Here is a 19,949-nt window from a genome sequence, read left to right on the forward strand (position 1 = left end):
CTTTGTCCATGAATATGGACAATCACAATACATTAGTAAGTGCCTTTTATTAATTATGTCTACATGATAAATGCCATTGGATGAAGTGAGACAACCCCTTTAAACTCCAGCAAAACTTCTACATAAAAAAGCTTTAGGATAAGACAAGTAATTTTGCGTTTTTATAAGGTCCCACATTGCTGAAAACAATACATCTCTTCAACAGAGGCAAAAGTTGAAGGGATTGTCCAACTTAGAAGAAACCCCCCAAGTGACCCCAAAATGTGATAAAATAATAAGAGATCATATACCTACCATTTAAACCCCACCATTACCAAGCTGCAACTCTGATCCTCACAGGCTGCAGCAGTGATATAGCTGTGACCATTGATGCCAATTACTGGCCTCAGCCGTATACGGCAAGAAACCACTGAGGATGGAGATTGGCTGTGCCATATACAGTAACATCATAACTGAAGCCTGGAAACAAAAATCAGGGGTAAGGACCAGAGTGGCAGCACTAGAAACAGCAGGGGATTAAGTGTCAAGAACAGGTTCTTCTATTATTCTATTTGGATCTCATAAGTCTGAGAACCCGTGTAAAGCTTCCTCTGGCAAAATGTTTTTAAATTGGAGGCAAAAAGGTTCCAACAAGTACAGTACTTTTCACACTCATTCCGAAATGATCAATGAAGTCATGCTAAATCACATAACCCTCCACCACCGAAAAGGTGCATCAGGAACAAAAAAAAAGCTTGCGAAAAAAACAGAATTAGTACTTACCGGTATGTCAGTTTCCATGAGATCATTACGAAGGCATACAAGGAGATTGACCCCCGACCTCTGTTGGGGCAGGAACAGAGAAAGGTTTATATTCCCCCCTCCCACCACCAACACCAGTGTTTCCAAAATAAAACAGAGCAAACAAGGTGGTGAGTAATGAATACAAGAAAATAAAGAGAAGGGAAGGAATATATTACCTCATACCTTCTGGAGGCCTCCCGAGAGCACAGAACAAAACAATGGGAGGGAATAATGTGCCGTCGTGATGATCTCATGGAAACTGAATTACCGGTAAGTACTATTTCCGGTTTTTCCATAGCATCATCGCAACGGCATACAAGGAGATATACAAAATATATATCAAGAAGGGGCAACGGCCTGAAGGACCGTACGTCCAAAAGACAGATCAGAAGCTCTGGAAAGGTTGAGTCTGTAATGCTTTACAAATGTATGGACGCTGGCCCATGTTGCAGCTTTACATATGTCATCAAGGGAAGTGCCAGCCTTTTCGGCTTGAGAGGATGACATGGCCCTGGTTGAATGGGCCCTCAGGTTAACAAGACATGGGAGATTTTGAATCTCATAGCATAGAGAGATAGTGTTCCTGATCCATCTGGCCAGAGAGGATTTGGAAGTTTTCTGGCCTTTGTTCTTCCCTGCAAACAGAACTAACAGATTGTCAGACTTCCGGAAGCTTTTGGTAGCCTCGATGTAATTTAATACGGAGTGTCTGACATCTAAGAAGTGGAATATTAACTCTTTGTTATTTGAGGGGTTTTGACAGAAAGAAGGTAGTATGATTTCCTGGCTGCGATGGAAGTTGGAAACAACTTTAGGGAGGAACCCTGGATATAATCTGAGAATAATCCTGTCGTCCAAGATACGCAGATAGGGTTCTCTGAGAGATAGCACTTGTATTTCCCCTAGTCCACGGGCAGATGTTATCGCAATCAAGAAAGCCATCTTCAGTGATAGATGTTTAATTGAGCAGTCAGCTATAGGCTCAAAGGGGGCATTAGCCCTGAGAGTACGATGTTTAGATCCCAGGAGGGAACTCGTGACGTAATCGTGGTGGCCTGCGATATCCTGATCAAAGAAACTGCCAAGAGCAGATATTTGGACTTTAAGGGTGGAAGGTCTCAATCCTAAATCAAGCCCCTGCTGTAAAAAATCCAGGATCTTCTGAATGTTGGGTCTTTTTAAATTTTGAGAAATGTCCCCCCACCAGGAACAGAACCTCTTCCATATCTTTAGATAGATTGCTGAGGACACCTTTTTCCTAGAGGCTTTCAGTGTATTTATTACTTTGTCGGACAATCCCTGTCTTTTCAGAAACTGGGCTTCAGGATCCAGGCAGACAGTCTCAGGAACTGTGGATTGGGGTAGAGAACTGGACCCTGATGCATAAGATCCTTCCTGATGGGAAGAGGCCAAGGTTCCCTGATGGAGAACTTCTTAAGGGAAGAAAACCCGCCCTTTTTTTGGCCAGAACGGGGCTATTAAGATTAATGTAGTTCTGTCCTGATGTAATTTCTGAATCACCTTCGGGATCAATGGTAGTGAAGGGAAGGCGTAACAGAGTTTCCAATGCCACTTTGCGGCGAACGCATCCAAGGCCCATGGGTTGTCCCTGGGGTTTAGGGAGCAAAATATTCCCACCTTCGAGTTTGCCCTGGAGGCAAAGAGATCCACTTTGGGGTTTCCCCATTTGTCCACCACTATCTGGAATACCTCTTTGTTCAGGGACCATTCTGTCTGAACTAGCCTTTGGCGGCTGAAAAAGTCTGCTTCTTGGTTTAATACACCCTTGAGGTAAACTGCTGAGATGGAGCTCACCTTTTGATCTGCCCAGGAGAAAATCTTGGATGATAGTGACTGAAGAGCCACTGATCGTGTCCCTCCTTCGTGTGAGAGATAAGCGATGGACGTCGTGTTGTCTGAGAGGATCTTCACATGGTGACCCTGAAGACTCTCCTCTGCCACTTTTAGGGTTTCCCAGACCACCATCAGTCCCCTGAAATTTGATGACTGTGACCTGATTGATTGGGGCCAGGTTCCCTGAAACAGATGGTCTCCTACCTTTGCGCCCCAACCTGAAAGACTTGTGTCTGTCACAACCTGCATGTAGGGAGTCTTCTGCCACGGTGTCCCCTTGGACAAATTTGAAGAAAACCTCCACCAATCTAGGGACTTTGCTAATGACGGTAGGATAGATACCCTGTGGTCTAGTGAAGACTGCCGTTTGTCCCAGATCCTGAGGATCCAGATTTGTAAGGGTCTGAAATGATTCTGTCTCCAGGGTACTGCTGGTATGCATGAGGTTAATAGACCCAACATGCTCATTGCTTCTCTTTTTGAGCATGTCCTATTTACCTGAAAAGTTCTGATTCTTCATTGCAGAGCTGTGATCTTGTCCTGGGAAAGAAAAGCTTGGCTCTGGGAATCTAGAATCATTCCCAGAAAGCATATTCTTGTGAAAGGTGAGAGGATAGACTTGTTCCTGTTTACTATCCATCACAATCTGTGTAGTGTTGATAGAAGGGTGTAATTCAATTTGATGTAGACTGTCGCTGATCAGAAGAAAGTCGTCTAGGTATGGAACTAGCATCAAGCCCGCTTTCCTTAAAAACACCACCATTTCCACTACTAACTTTGTAAAAATCCTCGGGGCCGAGGAAATTCCAAATGGAAGGGCCCTGAACTGATAGTGATGGATTCGGCCCCTGTCATCTCTGATGGCAAACCAGAGGACTTTTTGGGAACTGGTATGGATTGGGATGTGATAGTAGGCGTCTCGTAGATCTACTGTACACATAAGGATATTTTGGGTTAACAAGGGTACTGTCGATGTTAGGGATTCCATCCTGAACTTTTGGTACAAGAAGAACTTGTTTAAGGGTTTCAAATGTATTATCATACGGAACAAGCCTTCCTTTTTCTTTACCAGAAAAAGATTCAAGTAAAATTCCTTTCCCTGATCTAGGAAGGGGGGGAGGGGGGGGGGGCGGACTTGAGTAATCACATTCATTTTTAGAAGGTCCTGAACTCCCTGCCATAGATTTGTTTGGAAGCGTTTAATTACAAATCTATTTGGGGGTTTTGAAGACAGTTTGATCCTGTATCCTGAGCCTATGATCTCTTTTGTCCAATGATTCTGGGAGATCAGTTCCCAAGATGTCAGTTCCCAGGATGACAGCATTCCCTCCACCCCAGAGTCATTGTTTATCGCTTAGTTTAGAATGGGAGGTAGGGAAACCTCTTCCTTTACTCCCTTTGGGGTAGCTCCAGCGCCCGGTCTTCCCTTTCTCCCTGTATGATCTGTCCTGATTTGAGGAGGAACGAAAGGGATAATGGCGTTTATAAGACAGGTCTTCAGGAAACCCCTTTTTTTTGTCGGAGGCCTTTTCGAAAATCTTATCCAACACTGGGCTGAGCACATACTTTCCCATGAATGGAATGGAGCAGAGCTTCATTTTAGATGTCCTATTCCCCGATCAACACTTCATCCAGAGTGCCCTTCTGGCAGCGTTGGAGAGGGCACCATCCCTAGCTGAGAATCAAACAGACTCGGCCGAGGCATCAGCCAGAAATGTGGTGGCTGATTTAAGGAGGGGTAGGGAATTTAGAATCTCCTCCCTAGGGGTTTTATTCTTAATATGGTCCTCCAATTCATTAAGCCAGAGGAACATAGATCTGGTCACGGAGGTTGCCGCGATATTAGACTTGATGTTAAACATTGCGACCTCCAATGACTTCCTCAATAAGCGGTCGGCTTTCTTGTTCATGGAATCTCTTAACTGGGAAGCATCTTCAAAGGGAAGGGATTTTTTTTATTCACTTTATCGATCTTAGGGATCTCGTAATTTTTTTTTTTTACTCCTCAGGATCGAATAACAAATCGATTTTTGAAGGCAGCGGAGACCCCTAAACGTTTTTCAGGGTCAGACCACTCCTCCAAAATCATGTCCCTAATATTCTCGTTAATAGGGAATACACGGGTCTTCTTAACCCGTAAGCCTCCAAACATTTCCTCCTGGACAGTATGGCTTCTCTGTACCTCTTCCACCCCCCATAGTTGATCTAACAGCCTTTAGGAGATCCGACATGTCCTCCACAGAAAAAGATGATCCTGCGTCCGAGACCCCTCCCCCTCTTTCCACGATTTGACCGACGCAACGTCGTCTAACACAGCCTCAGAATCGGAGGAGGAGGGAGATCTAAGCCTCTTCTTTTTGGGGAGGGGTATATCCACAGGATTGGAAGATAAGTGAGATAAAGATGACTGTATCTCTTCCTGAATCATTGTCCTAAGTTCGTCTTTCAGAGAGGGATCTTCATCATGGACAATATTGGAAATGCAGGCTTTGCATAACTTCTTGGGGTAATTATCAGGAAGCCGGACATTACAAGAAATGCACTTAAGGCATCTTTTGATTTTCTTTTGTGCCTCCTTGGAGACCTAAAATAAAAAATATATCCATGAGGAATAGAGATAGGGGGGCCCATCATGAGTGCTAAAATATATACTGCACATGTAGTCTCCCAGAAAGAGGAGTGGGGGATCAAAGAGACTCCCTAACCAGCATAATAGAAAAACTTTTCCCTAAGGAAAACTCACGAATGGCAGCAGTGCCGGGTCCGACTCCTTTGGTGAGCGCGTCTCCGTTCCAGACATCATGAGGCCGAGACACTGCTGCTTGGTGCACAGGCTCAGAACAACTCAAGGAGGAAGTGCCTGAAGCGCTGGGCCTCGCTAACCCGGCTTAACCTACTAGAGGTAAGGCGGGAGGCGTCGCCCCAGGAGCAGGCTCCCGATAAGACCAGAGTGACTCCTCCCGATCCATCCCCTGCCCAGCGTTATTACCAGGACCACGGGAGGGCAGGGAAACATAAAGGTAACCCAACCGTAATAGGTAGAAGCTTCATCTCCCTGCATACAGGGAGACTTTTCTCTGCCCTGTACTCTGTAGGGACAGGAAACACTGGTGTTGGTGGTGGGAGGGGGGAATTTTAACCTCTCTCTGTTCCTGCCCCTACAAAGGTCAAGGGTCAATCTCCTTGTATGCCGTTGTGATGATGCCATGGAAAACAAGTATGTCAACATTGGTTACGCTGTTCCACTAAGCTGGGAGTGACTTAATTATTATCCAAGTCATGTCTTAAGGCCTGTTTAAAAGGTCAAACTTTGACTTTTGGCATAGCTACCTTATATCTGGTGGCTTAGAGGCAGAGCTTGCTAAGAGCACACTTGGATACCCTCTTCCTACAGTTGCAAATACAAACACAATGTACAGCACGCAATGTACAAATAATAAAGTAAACACAATCATGCCACATGTATTTTCATTTAATCTACTGTGCAAGAACCTATGTACATCCATTATTCCAGGATAGAGATTTCCGTTTTCCCATTTTTTTAATTCATTCTATCACTTTTATTTATTCAATCACTTTTCCTCATTTAATCACTATGGTCATATCAATTCCATATCAATTACACTTAGCCCAGATAATGTCCACCACTACATTAATGTCCTCCTTTCCCCACTAGAATCCTCACACATGGACTGTTGAGAACATATGTCATGTGATTGCAATACCAGCAATCACATAAGTTATTTCAATAATGCGTCTTTTCCCCAAGATAACGGGTCATGTGATCGTGACACTTGCAATCGCATGACATCATCCACATCCAGCCCAGCCTCCTTTCACATGGGCATCATAGGTTACATGACGTGGAGGTCATGTGACAGCAGTCGGAGCCAGCGTGTTATTCTGGCAGTGATCTACAACCCACAACTGAAGGTACTGAGGAAAACTGCAAAAAAAATTTAATCATGTCCTACCTAAGAATGACCAGCTAAAAACAATCCCAGATCATCCCTTGCTATGTTACCGACAATCTCCAAATCTGAAAAATGTTCCGATTAGGAGTTCATTGCCATATACCACACAAGAAGAAACTTATTCCTGTAATGTAAGAGGATGCAAAACCTGTTCCCATGTAATGACAACAGACAAGATCTGCATCCCTAAAACAAAGCAGGACTATAGGATCCTTGGGACATTCACGTGTTCTACATCCAATGTTGTGTACCTGATTATCTGCACTAAATGTCTATGTGGGAGAAACAGGACATAAACTTAGGCAAGGATGAGGATTAATGAGAAAAGGATGACAATTCATGAGAAAATGTACATTTTTCGTTGGCTAAACATTTTTGTAGTCCGGAACACAATAAAAAAAACACATGAAAATAATAATATTAAAAGGCAATTTCAAATCTCAAAAAGCCAGAAGAATCTCAAAAATTGCATGAACTATTAACATTGTAAAGCTCTGATGGAATTTATGAAGGTGACAGTGTATGCAGCTACAAGCATAGCCTGAGCACTACTGACCTGTATCTTTGGTAATCGTCTTCATCTTTCTCTGTGCTTACAAGTTCATTTGGACAGGCCTGGTTACCAAGCAAGCTGAGATATTCCAGAGCTGGAGCAGATGTGGCTAATGTGTCCAAAAGGTGCTCTACCTCAGTCAGGTATTTCAGTAAATGTTAAGACAATACGATGATATGATTACATGGTACACTAGACAATTATGTTTCACTATGTTACATTAGGTGTTTTAACCCCTTAGTGACCTGTTTCTCCCGGCAGGCTATTCCAGGAGAGGACAGCCTGCTGGAGGTCTCTGGATCCGGTATAGCCAGATGTTACCACAATGCATGAAGTGTTATTTATCCAGTCAAATCCTGGCATATTTGCAGGGTAGCGGCCAGATCTCCGCTGGACACCGTTATAGTCAATGGGGTCAGCAGGCATTGAGGTAACATCCAGCTATAATGAATTCAGAGAGCTCCAGCAGACTGTTCTCTGCCAGAACTGCCTGCTGGAGGCCTTACCACAAGCGCAAAAGAAGCCTAAGGCTACTTTCACACTAGCGCTTGATCGGATCCGTTCTGAACGGATCCGATCATATTAATGCAGACGGAGGCTCCGTTCAGTATGGATCCATCTGCATTAATAACTTAGAAAAATTTCTAAGTGCGCAAGATGCCTGAGCGGATCCGTTCAGACTTTCAATGTAAAGTCAATGGGGGACGGATCCGCTTGAAGATTGAGCCATATGGTGACATCTTCAAGCGGATCCGTTCCCATTGACTTACATTGTAAGTCTGAACGGATCCGCTCGCCTCCGCACGGCCAGGCGGACAGCTGAACGCTGCAAGCAGTGTTCAGCTGTCCGCCTGTCCGAGCGGAGGCGAGCGGAGCGGAGGCTGAACGCCGCCAGACTGATGCAGTCTGAGCGGATCCGCTCCATTCAGACTGCATCAGGGCTGGACAGAGGCGTTCGGGTCCGCTCGTGAGCTCCTTCAAACGGAGCTCACGAACGGACCTATGAATGCTAGTGTGAAAGTAGGATCCTGTCAGTGGAAAACCGAATAGCCAATATTTTAGGCTGTGTCCTTGGCATGGCTTCTTAGGCATTTATGGAAAGTATGAGACAGTGGGGGCCCTGCTCTTTCCTGCATGGGGACCCATGTAGTGCCTAGACTAGAATCCCATAAAAAAGGCAGCAACCTGGCCTAAGACTCCTTATTTACCACGAAACAAGGTGTATTGATGGTCTTTAAGGGGTTAAAGTGGTTCTAAGACATGGCTGCCTTCTTTCGAAAACAGATCGACTCTTGACAAGAAGTTGGGTGTAGTATTACAAGGCAGCCCGTTATATATCCCATAGACAAGTTCCCTGAACAAAAATGCAGCTATGCTTGACTAATCATACAGTGAGGAACAGAAGTATTTGAACACCCTGCGATTTTGCAAGTTCTCCCAGTTAGAAATCAAGGATGGGTCTGAAATTCACATTGTAGGTGCATTCCCACTCAGAGACGGGATAAAAAATAAAATAACATCAGGAAATCACATTTTAAAGAATTTATTTGTCTTGCACTGTTGAACATAAGTATTTGAACACATGAGAAAATGAGTGTTAATATTTGGTACAGAAGCCTTAGTTTGCAATTACAGAGGTCAAAGTTTCCTGTAGTTCTTGACCAGGTTTGCACACACTACAACAGGGATTTTGGCCAACTCCTCCACACAGATCTCCTCTAGATCTGTCAGGTTTCGGGGGGTGTCGCTGAGCGACACAGAGTTTCAGCTCCCGCCAAAGATGTTACACTGGATATACGTCTGGAGACTGGCTAGGCCACTCCTTGGTTATCCTGGCTGTATGCTTTGGGTTGTTGTCATGTTGAAAGACCCAGCCATGACCCATCTTCAACGCTCTGACTGAGAGAAGGAGGTCGTTGCTCAAAATCTCACAATAAATGGCCCCATTCATCCTCTCCTTAATACAGTGCAGTCGTCTTGTCCCCTTCACAGAAAATCCCCCCCAAAGCATGATGTTACCACCCCTATGCTTCACAGTAGGGATGGTGTTCTTGGGATACAACTTATCCTTCTTTAGGCTCTTCCATTTTCTAACAATTGCTCCAACAGTTGATCTATTTTCACCAAGATGCTTGGCGATTCCCCCAAAGCCCTTTCCAGCCTTGTGGAGGTCCACAATTTTGTCTCTGGTGTCTTTTGACAGTTCTTTAGTCTTGCCCATGGTAGTAGTTGGCGTCTGACTGACTGTCGGGTGAACAGGTGTCTTTAAAGAGCTCAGACAGGTGCTACTAAGTTAGATTAATGAGTGGAGTAGAGGTGGACTTTTTAAAGGCACAGTAACAGGTCTTTGAGAGCCAGAATTCTTGCTGTTTATCAGGTGTTCAAATACTTATGTTCAGCAGTGCAAGACAAATAAATTCTTTAAAAATCATACAATGTGATTTCCTGAATCATTTCCTGAATTTTCATTTATTTATTCTGTCTCTCCATGATTTCTAAGTGGAAGAACTTGCAAAATCGCAGGGTGTTCAAATACTTCTGCTCCTCACTGTATAATCCCTTTTAAGACTGCCTAACCCTCTGCCAATTAACCATTATAAAAAGTATGAACTACACAATCCAGGTTGTGGTGTTACATTTTCACATAGTGGGGTATACAAATCTGTAGATGAGTTTGAAATTAAAGGGGCTTTCTAGGAGTATACTTTCATTGCCTATTCTTAGCAGAACTGAGGGGCACAGTGGTCTAGAGTGCACATCAGTCCCTTGATTGTCTATCCATGCATAGAGAATCCATAAATTAGTCTTAGTGTCATGGGTAAGGAAGGTAGAGAGGAAGTGCACCCCTTTAACTTCCACCCTCAACCCTGTCCCTGCCTACTTGCACCACCTGCCCTAGGTGACGGGGCGCAACTGGGTGACAGTCCCTGACCTAGGTAAGTGCAGAGTACAGTGAACAGAGACAGAGAGGAACAGACAGCTAAGGCAGAAGGCTGTACACGAGACGTAGGCAAACGGATAGAAAGGAAGGTAGACAAGACAAGACACCCAAGTGATGGGAAAGGCAATGGCGGCTCAACTAGCCGAGGTCGGTCCGGGAGGTCACGTCAATACAAGGGAAGAGACAGGAGACAAATCCAAGAACGAGCCGAGGTCAAATCAGAGAGCGTAAATACCAAGGGAGCGGGCAAAAGCGAGATCAGGAAATGAACAAGGTCAATACCAGAGGTCAAGTAGGATAATAATAAGAATACACTCAGCCCAAGAGACAAAATCACAGGCAACCTGTGGCCAGCAGGTTGTCTGTTTAAATAATGGAGGAGAGGGATCATGTGCCGTGGCCAGCGTCACATGACCCATCCTCCCTGACTGTAGTTGAGCGCCACGCTCAGCGCCTCTCGGTTCCCATGATGACGAGGAACGCGACCGCTTCTGCAGAAGGAGTGCGGCCGGACGTACCGCGTCCCCCATTACCATGGCAACGGAGACGCCGGGACCCAGGAGGCGCAGCCGAACGCCGTGAGCATCCAGGCTGCAAAGAGATCGGGGATCATCAAGAGCGCAGGGGTACAGAAGCCTGCCGCCTGCCTCTCGTGACACTTAGCCTTGTACTTATTTCAACTCCTTTAAAGGGGTTGTCCCACAAAAAATATTCTACAGTTTTCAAACCAGCACCCAGATCTGAATACTTTTGTAATTGCATGTAATTAAAAATTTAACATAGCCACTGAGTTATTCAATAAAATATATTTGTATAGCGCCACCTTATTTCTTTGTCCTGCTCACTGAGATGGCCGCACGTGCTCAGTTATATCCTTTAACTGCCTCCTGAGTTGTCATAAAGGGTGCACACTACACAATAAAGACACGCCCCCTTCTTAGAATGACACTCCCCTTGAGCTGCCAGCTTAATATAAATAGAAGAGCAATGAATGGGGCTGGTTCTAGCTACGTTAGAAAGAGTTTGTCATACTATATACTATATTATGTATGGTTTTCATTATTTACATTAATCATGGGATAACCCCTTTAATGGGGGTTTCAGAAGTCAGACCCCTACCAAGCACAAATTGAATGCTTATCCTAAAGCATCAATGTATACTCCTACAAAACCCCATTAAATATGAAAAAGAAGGTTATGCATATAAGAATGTAATACAGATTAGCTATGTACAGCTCTCATATCCTGTACTTAAAGTTTCAGTCATACCATACTCTACACTGATCTGTGTCATTTCTGCCTTATGCAGTGAGTTTATTGCAATCCATTCCCCTTGCAGTGCATACTCGAGAAGATGCTGCATACTGGTATTTTACCACCAGAGGGCACATGCAGAAACTTATGTAAACACACATTTTGTTTCCCTTTACTTTCACATTCAGAAAGTCAATTAGATTTTTTGATTTGCTTTTACTTTATATTTTTATGATAAGAATGTAAGTTAAATAAGTAGTTCATAGCTGCTAAGCATTGTTCAAAGTGAGATCTTTGTTTCCTATCTCTTTATGTCTGATATCTTTGAGTAAGTTTAAAATGGTGTGGCCCAAATTCAAGAGTAAACTCATCTAGTACATTTTTATGTTCGGTAAGGCTTTAATACTTGTAACTGATATTTATTTTACGTACACAGCAACAGCACAATGTGTTATACAGTTGGCAGTAATACAGAACTGAGGAGGGCACATGGCTGACATTAAGGGCTCATGCACACAACCGTGTGCTGGCCGGGCCTGTGCTGTAGACCGCAAATGGCGGTCCGCAATGCACGGGCACTGACCGTGGGGCAGCCGAATGCAGATCGCAGACCCATTCAGTTGAATGGGGTCCGCAATCCACATCCAACGATCCGCACCACAAAAATGCATGCACTCCATAGTGCTTCCGTGGGATTTCGAACCGTGCTTCCGCACTGCATCTCCAGGTTTGCGGACCCATTCAAGTGAATGGGTCCGCATCCGTGATGCGGGGTGCACATGGCCTGTGCCCCGTGTGCATGAGCCCTAACTCAAAGAGTTTGACAGCATAACAGTAAGGGCTAAACTTGGGGCAATAAAGAATCATCAGCTTTAAAATGCTAGTATTGACATTGAAATTTCCATGCTGGAGCATCTTTTCTTAGAATTCTGTGCTGCTCCGCTTCATGGTTATTACCGGTGTTGAGCGAATTTAAGTTAACAAACTGGAATTCAATCCGACAGCCTCTCCGCGATCAAATGGATGACGTATGTTTTTTTGTTTTCTTTTAACCCCTGATTAACCCCCTGGTAGCCTGAATGTGACTCTCAGATGCTGCAATCAGCATTGAATGCAACATCTGAGAGGTTAAATGACAGGGGCGGTGCGATTGCCGTTCCCCGTCATTGCTCCCGTTCCATAAAATGGAATGCAATTCGTTAACAAATCAAATTTTTTGTCGAAGTTCAATGAAGCACCTGAATGCACCTTTGCTCATCACTATTTAATTCTCCTAGACATTTAAAGGACACCTGTCAGCAGATTTGTACCTATGAAACTGGCTGACCTGGACATGGGCGCTTGGCAGCTGAAGACATCTGTGTTGGTCCCATGTCCATATGTGGTCACATTGCTAAGAAAAATTAAGTTTGCATATATGCAAATGAGCCTCCAGGAGCATTACCATTACACCTAAAGGCTTAGCTCTCTCTGCAACTGCTGCGCCCTCTGCACATTGATTGACAGGACCAGATGTGATGATGTTTACACTACCTGGTCCTGTCAATCAAAGTGCCGAGGGCGCAGCAGTTTCAGAGAGGGCAGAACCTTTAGGTGTAACAGCAACGCCCCCGTTGCTCCTAGAGGCTCATTTGCATATAATAACATTCACAAGTAAGACTCCGTTGTCAAATTTTACATATATTTTAGGAGGAATAATGGAAGTACACCAGGGATAATTTTAGGACAACCGTCTGAAATGAAAACTGTCTTTGTGTTTTTGTATCCTGCTCTTGAAGTTATACTGCATTACTATACAGTACGGTACTATAAGACAAAGTCTGAAAGGATATCTCATTTTTGTTCAGGGTCAATGTATGCAGGTATGGAAGTAGTGGAAAGGTAATATGGTTTCCCAGCTGATTGTTGTCTAGTATTAGTTCTTCCAGACACACAAAACCATCCAGTCCTTCCAGGGATCTGCAGAGAGAAATAGAGAGAAAAAACATAAAGTACAGTACTAAGCACTGGAACATCTAATAGCAGTTAAAGTGCAGCTCCGCCTACAGGAAATGTAACGTGCAGCATCTCTGTAATATATATTACCTGTCTTCACGTATGTTTCCATTAGTTTTTACTGTACACTATAGATACAATTCATGTTGCTACTGTTAAGTCATAAACACGTTGCCAATGACAGATGTCAATAGAAAATGTAATGTAATCTCCAAATTGAATACAGTTGTCTGATGCTGGGTATCTAGGTTTCATATTAGAAGTCAGTGACGCTAATATAATAAAAAGGGGTGACAAATAGGAAATGCAGATATCTGATTGCGAAAAACGAATGTTAGCATTATTACGATCACAGGCATATAACTCTGTCCATATAAGTCATTATCATCTAAATATTCTATAGGTTCAGAGTGTAATTGGAGAAATGGGAACTTAATGCTCCCAAATTCTGCTATTATTCAGGTGGGTATACAACAGGCAACATGCAAATATTCATTGGTATACACTTAGGGTCCATTCCAGGGCCGTCTTTACCAAGGGGCAAAAGGGGCAGCTGCCCTGGGCCCAGTTGCTCCTGGGGGGCCCAAGGCAGCTGCCTCTTGAGCCCTGCTAGCTACTGCCCCGGGTGTCAGGCTGTCGGCTACACAGGCATCATGATCGTACTGTGTTAATGATCTTAATTCTAGGACCTTAATGAGTTTTGCTCTAGGACCTTAATGACATCATTACCATGCGACCAGTAACCTAGCAATTACTGGTCACATGGCTATGAGGTCATCACAGGTCCTAGCAGGAGTGTTGCAGAAGTTAACTGTGGAGCTTTTTTGTAAGTAAAGATTACATCAGAAAAAGGTGACAGGGGCTGTTATGTTAATATACTGTAAACTACTGTATAGTGGGGTGCTGTATACTGTGTGGTGGGCTGTATATTGTGTGGTGGGCTGTATATTGTGTAATGGGCTGTATATTGTGTGGTGGGCTGTATACTGTGGGGGGGGGGCTATATACTGTGGGGGCCTGTATAGTGTGGGGGGGCCTGTATAGTGGGGGGGAGTGCTATACTGCTGTACTGTATAGTGTTGGGGGCTGTATCGTGTATAGTTTGGGGTGCTGTATACCGTGAGGTGCTGTATACTGTGGGCTGCTCTACTATATACTGTGGGGTACTGTATAGTGTGGGGTGCTATACTGCATACTGTGTGGTGCTGTATACTATAGAGTGCTATACTGCATACTGTGGGGGGCTGGAGTGTACTGTAACACTAGGGTGAGCCGAGCCCTGGTCTCCTTACTGCAAAGCGGTGCCCACTTCCAGCCTGAGCCCAGCTGCCCAGAGCACTGATCCTGAGCCGCTGGAGTCTTCAGAACTGGAAGTATTTGCAGTCATTCACTGGACTCTACCAGATGTGTGGATTTTTTGTGTGTGTGTTGTGGTGGAGGGCGTGATTGCATGCTAAGGTGTGGGAAGGCGGGATCCAGGGGGCCCAAGTAAATTTTTGCCCAGGGTCCAATCAATATTAAAGACGGCCCTGGTCCATTCACACGTCCGTGTGTGTTTTGCGGATCCATGGATCGCGCATCGCTGGCACTTAATAGAAAATGCCTAATCTTGTCCGCAATTGCGGACAAGAATAGGACATGTTCTATTTTTTTAGGATCGGAATTGCGGAACCAGAAGTGCAGTTCCGCATTTCCGGATTCTGGGCAGCACATCGTGCGGCCCCATAGAAATTAATGGGTCTGTAATTCCATTCCGCAAAATGAAAAACGGAATTGCGGACGTGTGAATGGAGCCCTACAATGCCAGCTGATTGGCAGGGGTGCTGAGAGTGCCAGGAGTCGGATCTCCACCAATCTGATATCCTAGGATAGGTCATCAATATAAAAAAGCGGATAACCCCGTTAATGCTTTCCTCCTGGCCCATTCAAGGTGCTGGCTAAGTTGCTGATCAGTCTCCGTAGCTGTGCAGTTGTTTCACCTCTTTATCTGAGCTTGGGGGTTGTCTAGTCTCTTGTAACCAGTGAAGGTGATCTCTTATACCCGGGTACCATACCCTGCCTGTCTACCGATTCTGCTCCTTGCAGCCTTGTTGACCTTTGAACTACGCATGTACTCTGTCTGCTCCGACCTTGGAATTGCTATTGGGAATATGCAAGTACTCAGCCCGCCCTGACTTTGCAATGTGTTCAGACTACGCTTTTTGCTTAAGTCCTTGGTGCTTCACACCAGTGTCTCTGACTCCTGTGGGCCAACAGCAAACTACACCAGGACAACTCCAGGAGGTAGAGGCCTAGTTGGTTCCCTGCAGTGAAGTCAAGATCCCTGTATAGGGGTTAAAGGTTGAATACCAGGGAACCACCAGGACAACGTCCTTAGGTACGTTGGCACAGTGGGTCCACACCCACTGCCTGTTCCAGGGGCCTATTTTAATTACACTTGAATCACATCTCCTCTCATCCCAAATGTGTTACCTACTGTACCTCTGATTTTTACCTCAAAATGTCAGGTATCATCAGATACTGCAGAATAGAAGATAAATCCAGCAAGAGAAAAGATTCACCTGAACATTAGTCACAATGTAAAAAAAAAAAAAAAAAAAAAAAAAAAAAAAAAAAAAAAAAAGAGAAAGTAAGGGTGGGAAAAGGACAATGCCCAAAATGCCAGTGAGATGTATTTGTCAATGTCTGGCATCTCCAAGCACCTAGTCTTTCCTGGACCCAACCTTCATTCCCAAGATAAATAAGGCTGTCACAGTTCACCTTCAATCCCTGGGCACAAATTTAAGATGTCATCCATCATTCATGCCTGAGTAAATATCAGCCACCCATTTCTGTCTGCTCCCCTGCAACATCAATAAATAGAGCATAGGATTTGAGGGTATAATTTGGAGTTTAACTCATTCATATTTGAGCAGAACTTACTGTCTCTAAATGTTTTCTCTTCCATCTCTGTCTATCCTGTTGCTCACTTCTGGGCTCACACAAGGTCCTCTGGGGCAAGTAGTGCATCATGTCTAGTCAATAGCACATATTTGTGCACTACAAGGACATAGCATAAATCAACAGTGACAGCAGGAAGGCTCAGAAATAGCCTGACACGCAAGCATTTTAGTAAATAATTCTGAGCAGACCTTCTGCATTAACCAACTGGCCGCCAGATAATCTGGCAAAGTAAGCGGTTATTGTTAACCAGACAGAAGGCATTTTTTATTGAAGTTCAATAGAAGAAATGAATGTGCCTACATCAAACAAAAGCCAAATATCACACATCGTTGGACGAGAATACTTCAAGGGTTAAAAATAAACAGTGGAATTTGAATTTGGAAAGTGTACTCCTGTAATATTATTAGCTTCTCAGGTAAAGTCAGTCATATACCTCAAGAGTTGCTCTAATAAATGTTTTCATTCCAGCAGTCTATTGGACCTTTGTGTAATTCTGAAATGTATCAGAAGCCACTGGATGCCCAATTTTCATCTGAAGATCAAAGCAGTAAATACTATTAGTGAAGATAACACAAGGGATTATCAAGCATCCTGTAGTTACGTTATTTCTTTGTGAGCTGGATATCAATACTATTTATATGTTAATATTAAATCTCCATGGTAATATACAAGACTAGAATAATAAATGTTTTGTAGGTGGCCCACTTACATTCAGTTGTTTGATGCATTTTGGGGGAGATCTATCTTAATGCCATGAGTAAGGACGCGGAGGTTGTCTGAAACGCGTAGGGTTTGTTTGGATATTTTTGCAACACTTGTTATGTATGGATTTTCTTGAATAAAGCACCATTTTATGGAATCTAAGATGCTGGACTATTTTCTACTTTAGTTTTCCACCTTTACAAGGAGAGTCCGTGCACCACAAATCCTGGGAGCACACGGAAGGTTGAGCTGGCTACAAACCTGGACATTTATCATCCCTGTACACCAGAAAACTGGCATTAAAAAGACTAAGTTTTTAAAATGTTATTGTGCAAATAGCATTTTACCCTCCCACCACCACCACCACTTTCCAAAAAGGGGGGCATGGCAGAGGTGTGGTGTGGTCGGGGGCCATCTGGCAGATTTCTCATCATTTATGTAACGTTTGTGGCACAAATGAGCTGGTGTAGATTTTTTTCTTGGTGTGCGGTCTGCTGGAGGATGCACTTAATTTATGGTAGAAAATGCCAGTCTTGATAAATCCCTTTGTGGATTGAAAACTTGTGGCAGAGGACCCACAAGCCAATTATGTTACTATGCTCAGATTATTAAAAAAGTTAAAGGGGTTTGTCGGGGAAGGGGTCCAGTACCAGCGTCTCTTCACTTCTTGGTCCTGGCTAGATGTGACAAAAACACCAGGAAAGACCCATTCAAGTCAATCACAGTGACTGGCAGAGCGGGCCTGTCCTGGCATTTTCAGCTTGTAAAAGGACATCTGTCAGCAGATTTGTACCTATGAAACTGGCTGACCTGTTGTAAGTGCGTTTGGCAGCTGAAGGCATCTGTGTTGGTCCCATGTTCATATGTGCCCGCATTGCTGAAAAAATTAAGTCTTAGGGATCAAAAGGGGCGCTCCCATTAGACCTAGAGGCTCTACTCTCGCAACTTCAAATCATATTGACACTCCCTGGCCTTGCAAATCAAAGTGCAGATTGCTCGGCAGTTGCTGAGAGTGTTGAGCCTCTAGGAGTAACAGTAACGCCCCTGTTGCTCTTACAGGCTCATTGGCGCATATTAAACCGTCATTTTTCTCAGCACATATGAACATGGGACAAACACAGAGGCCTTCAGCTGCCACCAGATTAGCCAGTTTCATAGGTACAAATCCCTTTAAGCTGAGACCAAGCAGTGAAGACCATTGGGAGCAGGATCTTCATCAAAGCAGCAGCAGCAGGAGACTGGTGACGGTGAGAATGGTTTATTTTCAACTCTTTGTGGCCTTTTTTCCCCAGAAAATCTCTGAACTGGGGACAGGAAGCATAAAGGTAGTATTATGCTTACTTCACAATTGTTGTTGGCAGTATAATATTAATTATTATTATTATATCATACATAACTAAAAAGGGTTTCAAGTTTTATGTGAATTGATCATAACAACATTTCAACCTTGCAACATATTTTACCATTTGATTCCTTTACGTTTGCTGCTGGTAAGCCTGTCCAGGTCTAGTTTTGCCCAAGGCTGAGGACACAAATGTATTCAGCCTAGTCTATCCTCTGTGAGCAAAATAGATCTGCAGCACAAAATCTCTTTCTGATAGTTTCTTGCAATGTATCGCTCTGGAGTTCTATCTCTTTGGCGCACAGAGGATTGAATAGTATATGGTCTCCTCTCCTACAGCAGTTTTTATTCACTAATGGCAAACATGAAAAAAGTAAAGAATTAAAGGGGTAGTCAAAAGTGAGATGGGACTAAGTGCCAACCACCAGGGGGCCGGTAAATAGTGGAGATGTGCTGTTTTAGTAGCATGGGAGCTACTGAACCAGCATAGCACAGGAAGCTTATGGTAGGGTAATATCATGCCTTGCTGTACTACTCTGTTACTGTAGTTCCTCTTTACTACAATAGGAGTTACTGAAACAGCTGAGTGCCGACCTTCTCTTCTGTTTCCTGGCCCATCTCAGCTTAGTAATGGCAAGATGAGACAACACCTTTAAGAATATTTGTATTACAGTATAATATGGCAATCAAGTTTCATTCATAGAAAATCTAGCTTCAATTTACTTTGGATGTAATTACATCCATTTATTGTATAGTGATGTTATGGTGAAGATCTAATATAGGGTAGAATTATCAATAAGGACAGTAAAAAGAAAGCATGAATCCAGCTGTGAACATCACCCAACCTCAACACTGATCCCACTCCCCTTCTCGTATTAGTCCTGCTGGGAAATATCCCTATCAAACATTCGATGGCAAGGGCAAACTATCAAAACACATTCATGTTACTTTTGACTCAAACCGGAATGAACCTTTCATTTCCACTGTAATTAACCCTATCCTCGTTAAGATAATTATGATCAAGCTCTCTGTCACAGCTAATTTCAAATCATCACTGCTGTTTGGTTACTCTCCGCCCTCATTAGCAGAGGGGAGGAGGTTTTGGATAAGTGCTTAAGGTGACAAGGATATCCAACTGTAACAGATAAATATGCAACGTTGTCCAGGACATTTTAAGCTGTGAATAAAATAATAGCACTATCAAGACAACCGAGTCATCTTACATTTACAATGCCGAATTCATGGCCTCCATCTTTTAGTATTCTAAATGTTACACTCATTTCAATGACTACAGTATTTTAATGTCCTTTGAGACACAAGATTTCAATATATTCTAGTCATGTCATAGGGTGCTACATGTTGACGAATTTCACATGACTTAACTTTCTGATATCTAACTTAAAGGGACACTGACAGGCAAATTCAGCATATTGTGTTATATATCTGACATTACAGGTCTTATACAGAACGGCAGTTGGGAGCGGCTGGCTGGGCGCATTTTCAGATGAAACGCCGCCCCTTGGGCAGATTGGTGAGGAGACAGGCAAGTTATAAAATTTTATATTTTGGTATTTAGAAGGTGGACAGGGGGGATACTTACATGCTTTT

The 19,949-nt window shown here is 43.7% G+C and overlaps 1 protein-coding gene across 1 annotated transcript in view; it reads right to left on the reverse strand.

Moving 5' to 3' along the window:
• Positions 1-19,949, reverse strand: part of LRMDA (leucine rich melanocyte differentiation associated) — a 1,247,498-nt gene that overhangs the window by 529,418 nt on the left and 698,131 nt on the right. Inside the window, exons 3-4 of the mRNA XM_044298852.1 lie at positions 13,192-13,318; positions 7,168-7,307 (exon numbers count right to left, since the gene is read on the reverse strand). Coding sequence (XP_044154787.1) covers positions 7,168-7,307; positions 13,192-13,318 — 267 coding nt within the window. The remainder of the gene's footprint in view (positions 1-7,167; positions 7,308-13,191; positions 13,319-19,949) is intronic.

The sequence above is a fragment of the Bufo gargarizans genome, chromosome 6 (assembly GCF_014858855.1).
Source record: "Bufo gargarizans isolate SCDJY-AF-19 chromosome 6, ASM1485885v1, whole genome shotgun sequence".
NCBI classification, from domain to species: Eukaryota; Metazoa; Chordata; class Amphibia; order Anura; family Bufonidae; genus Bufo; species Bufo gargarizans.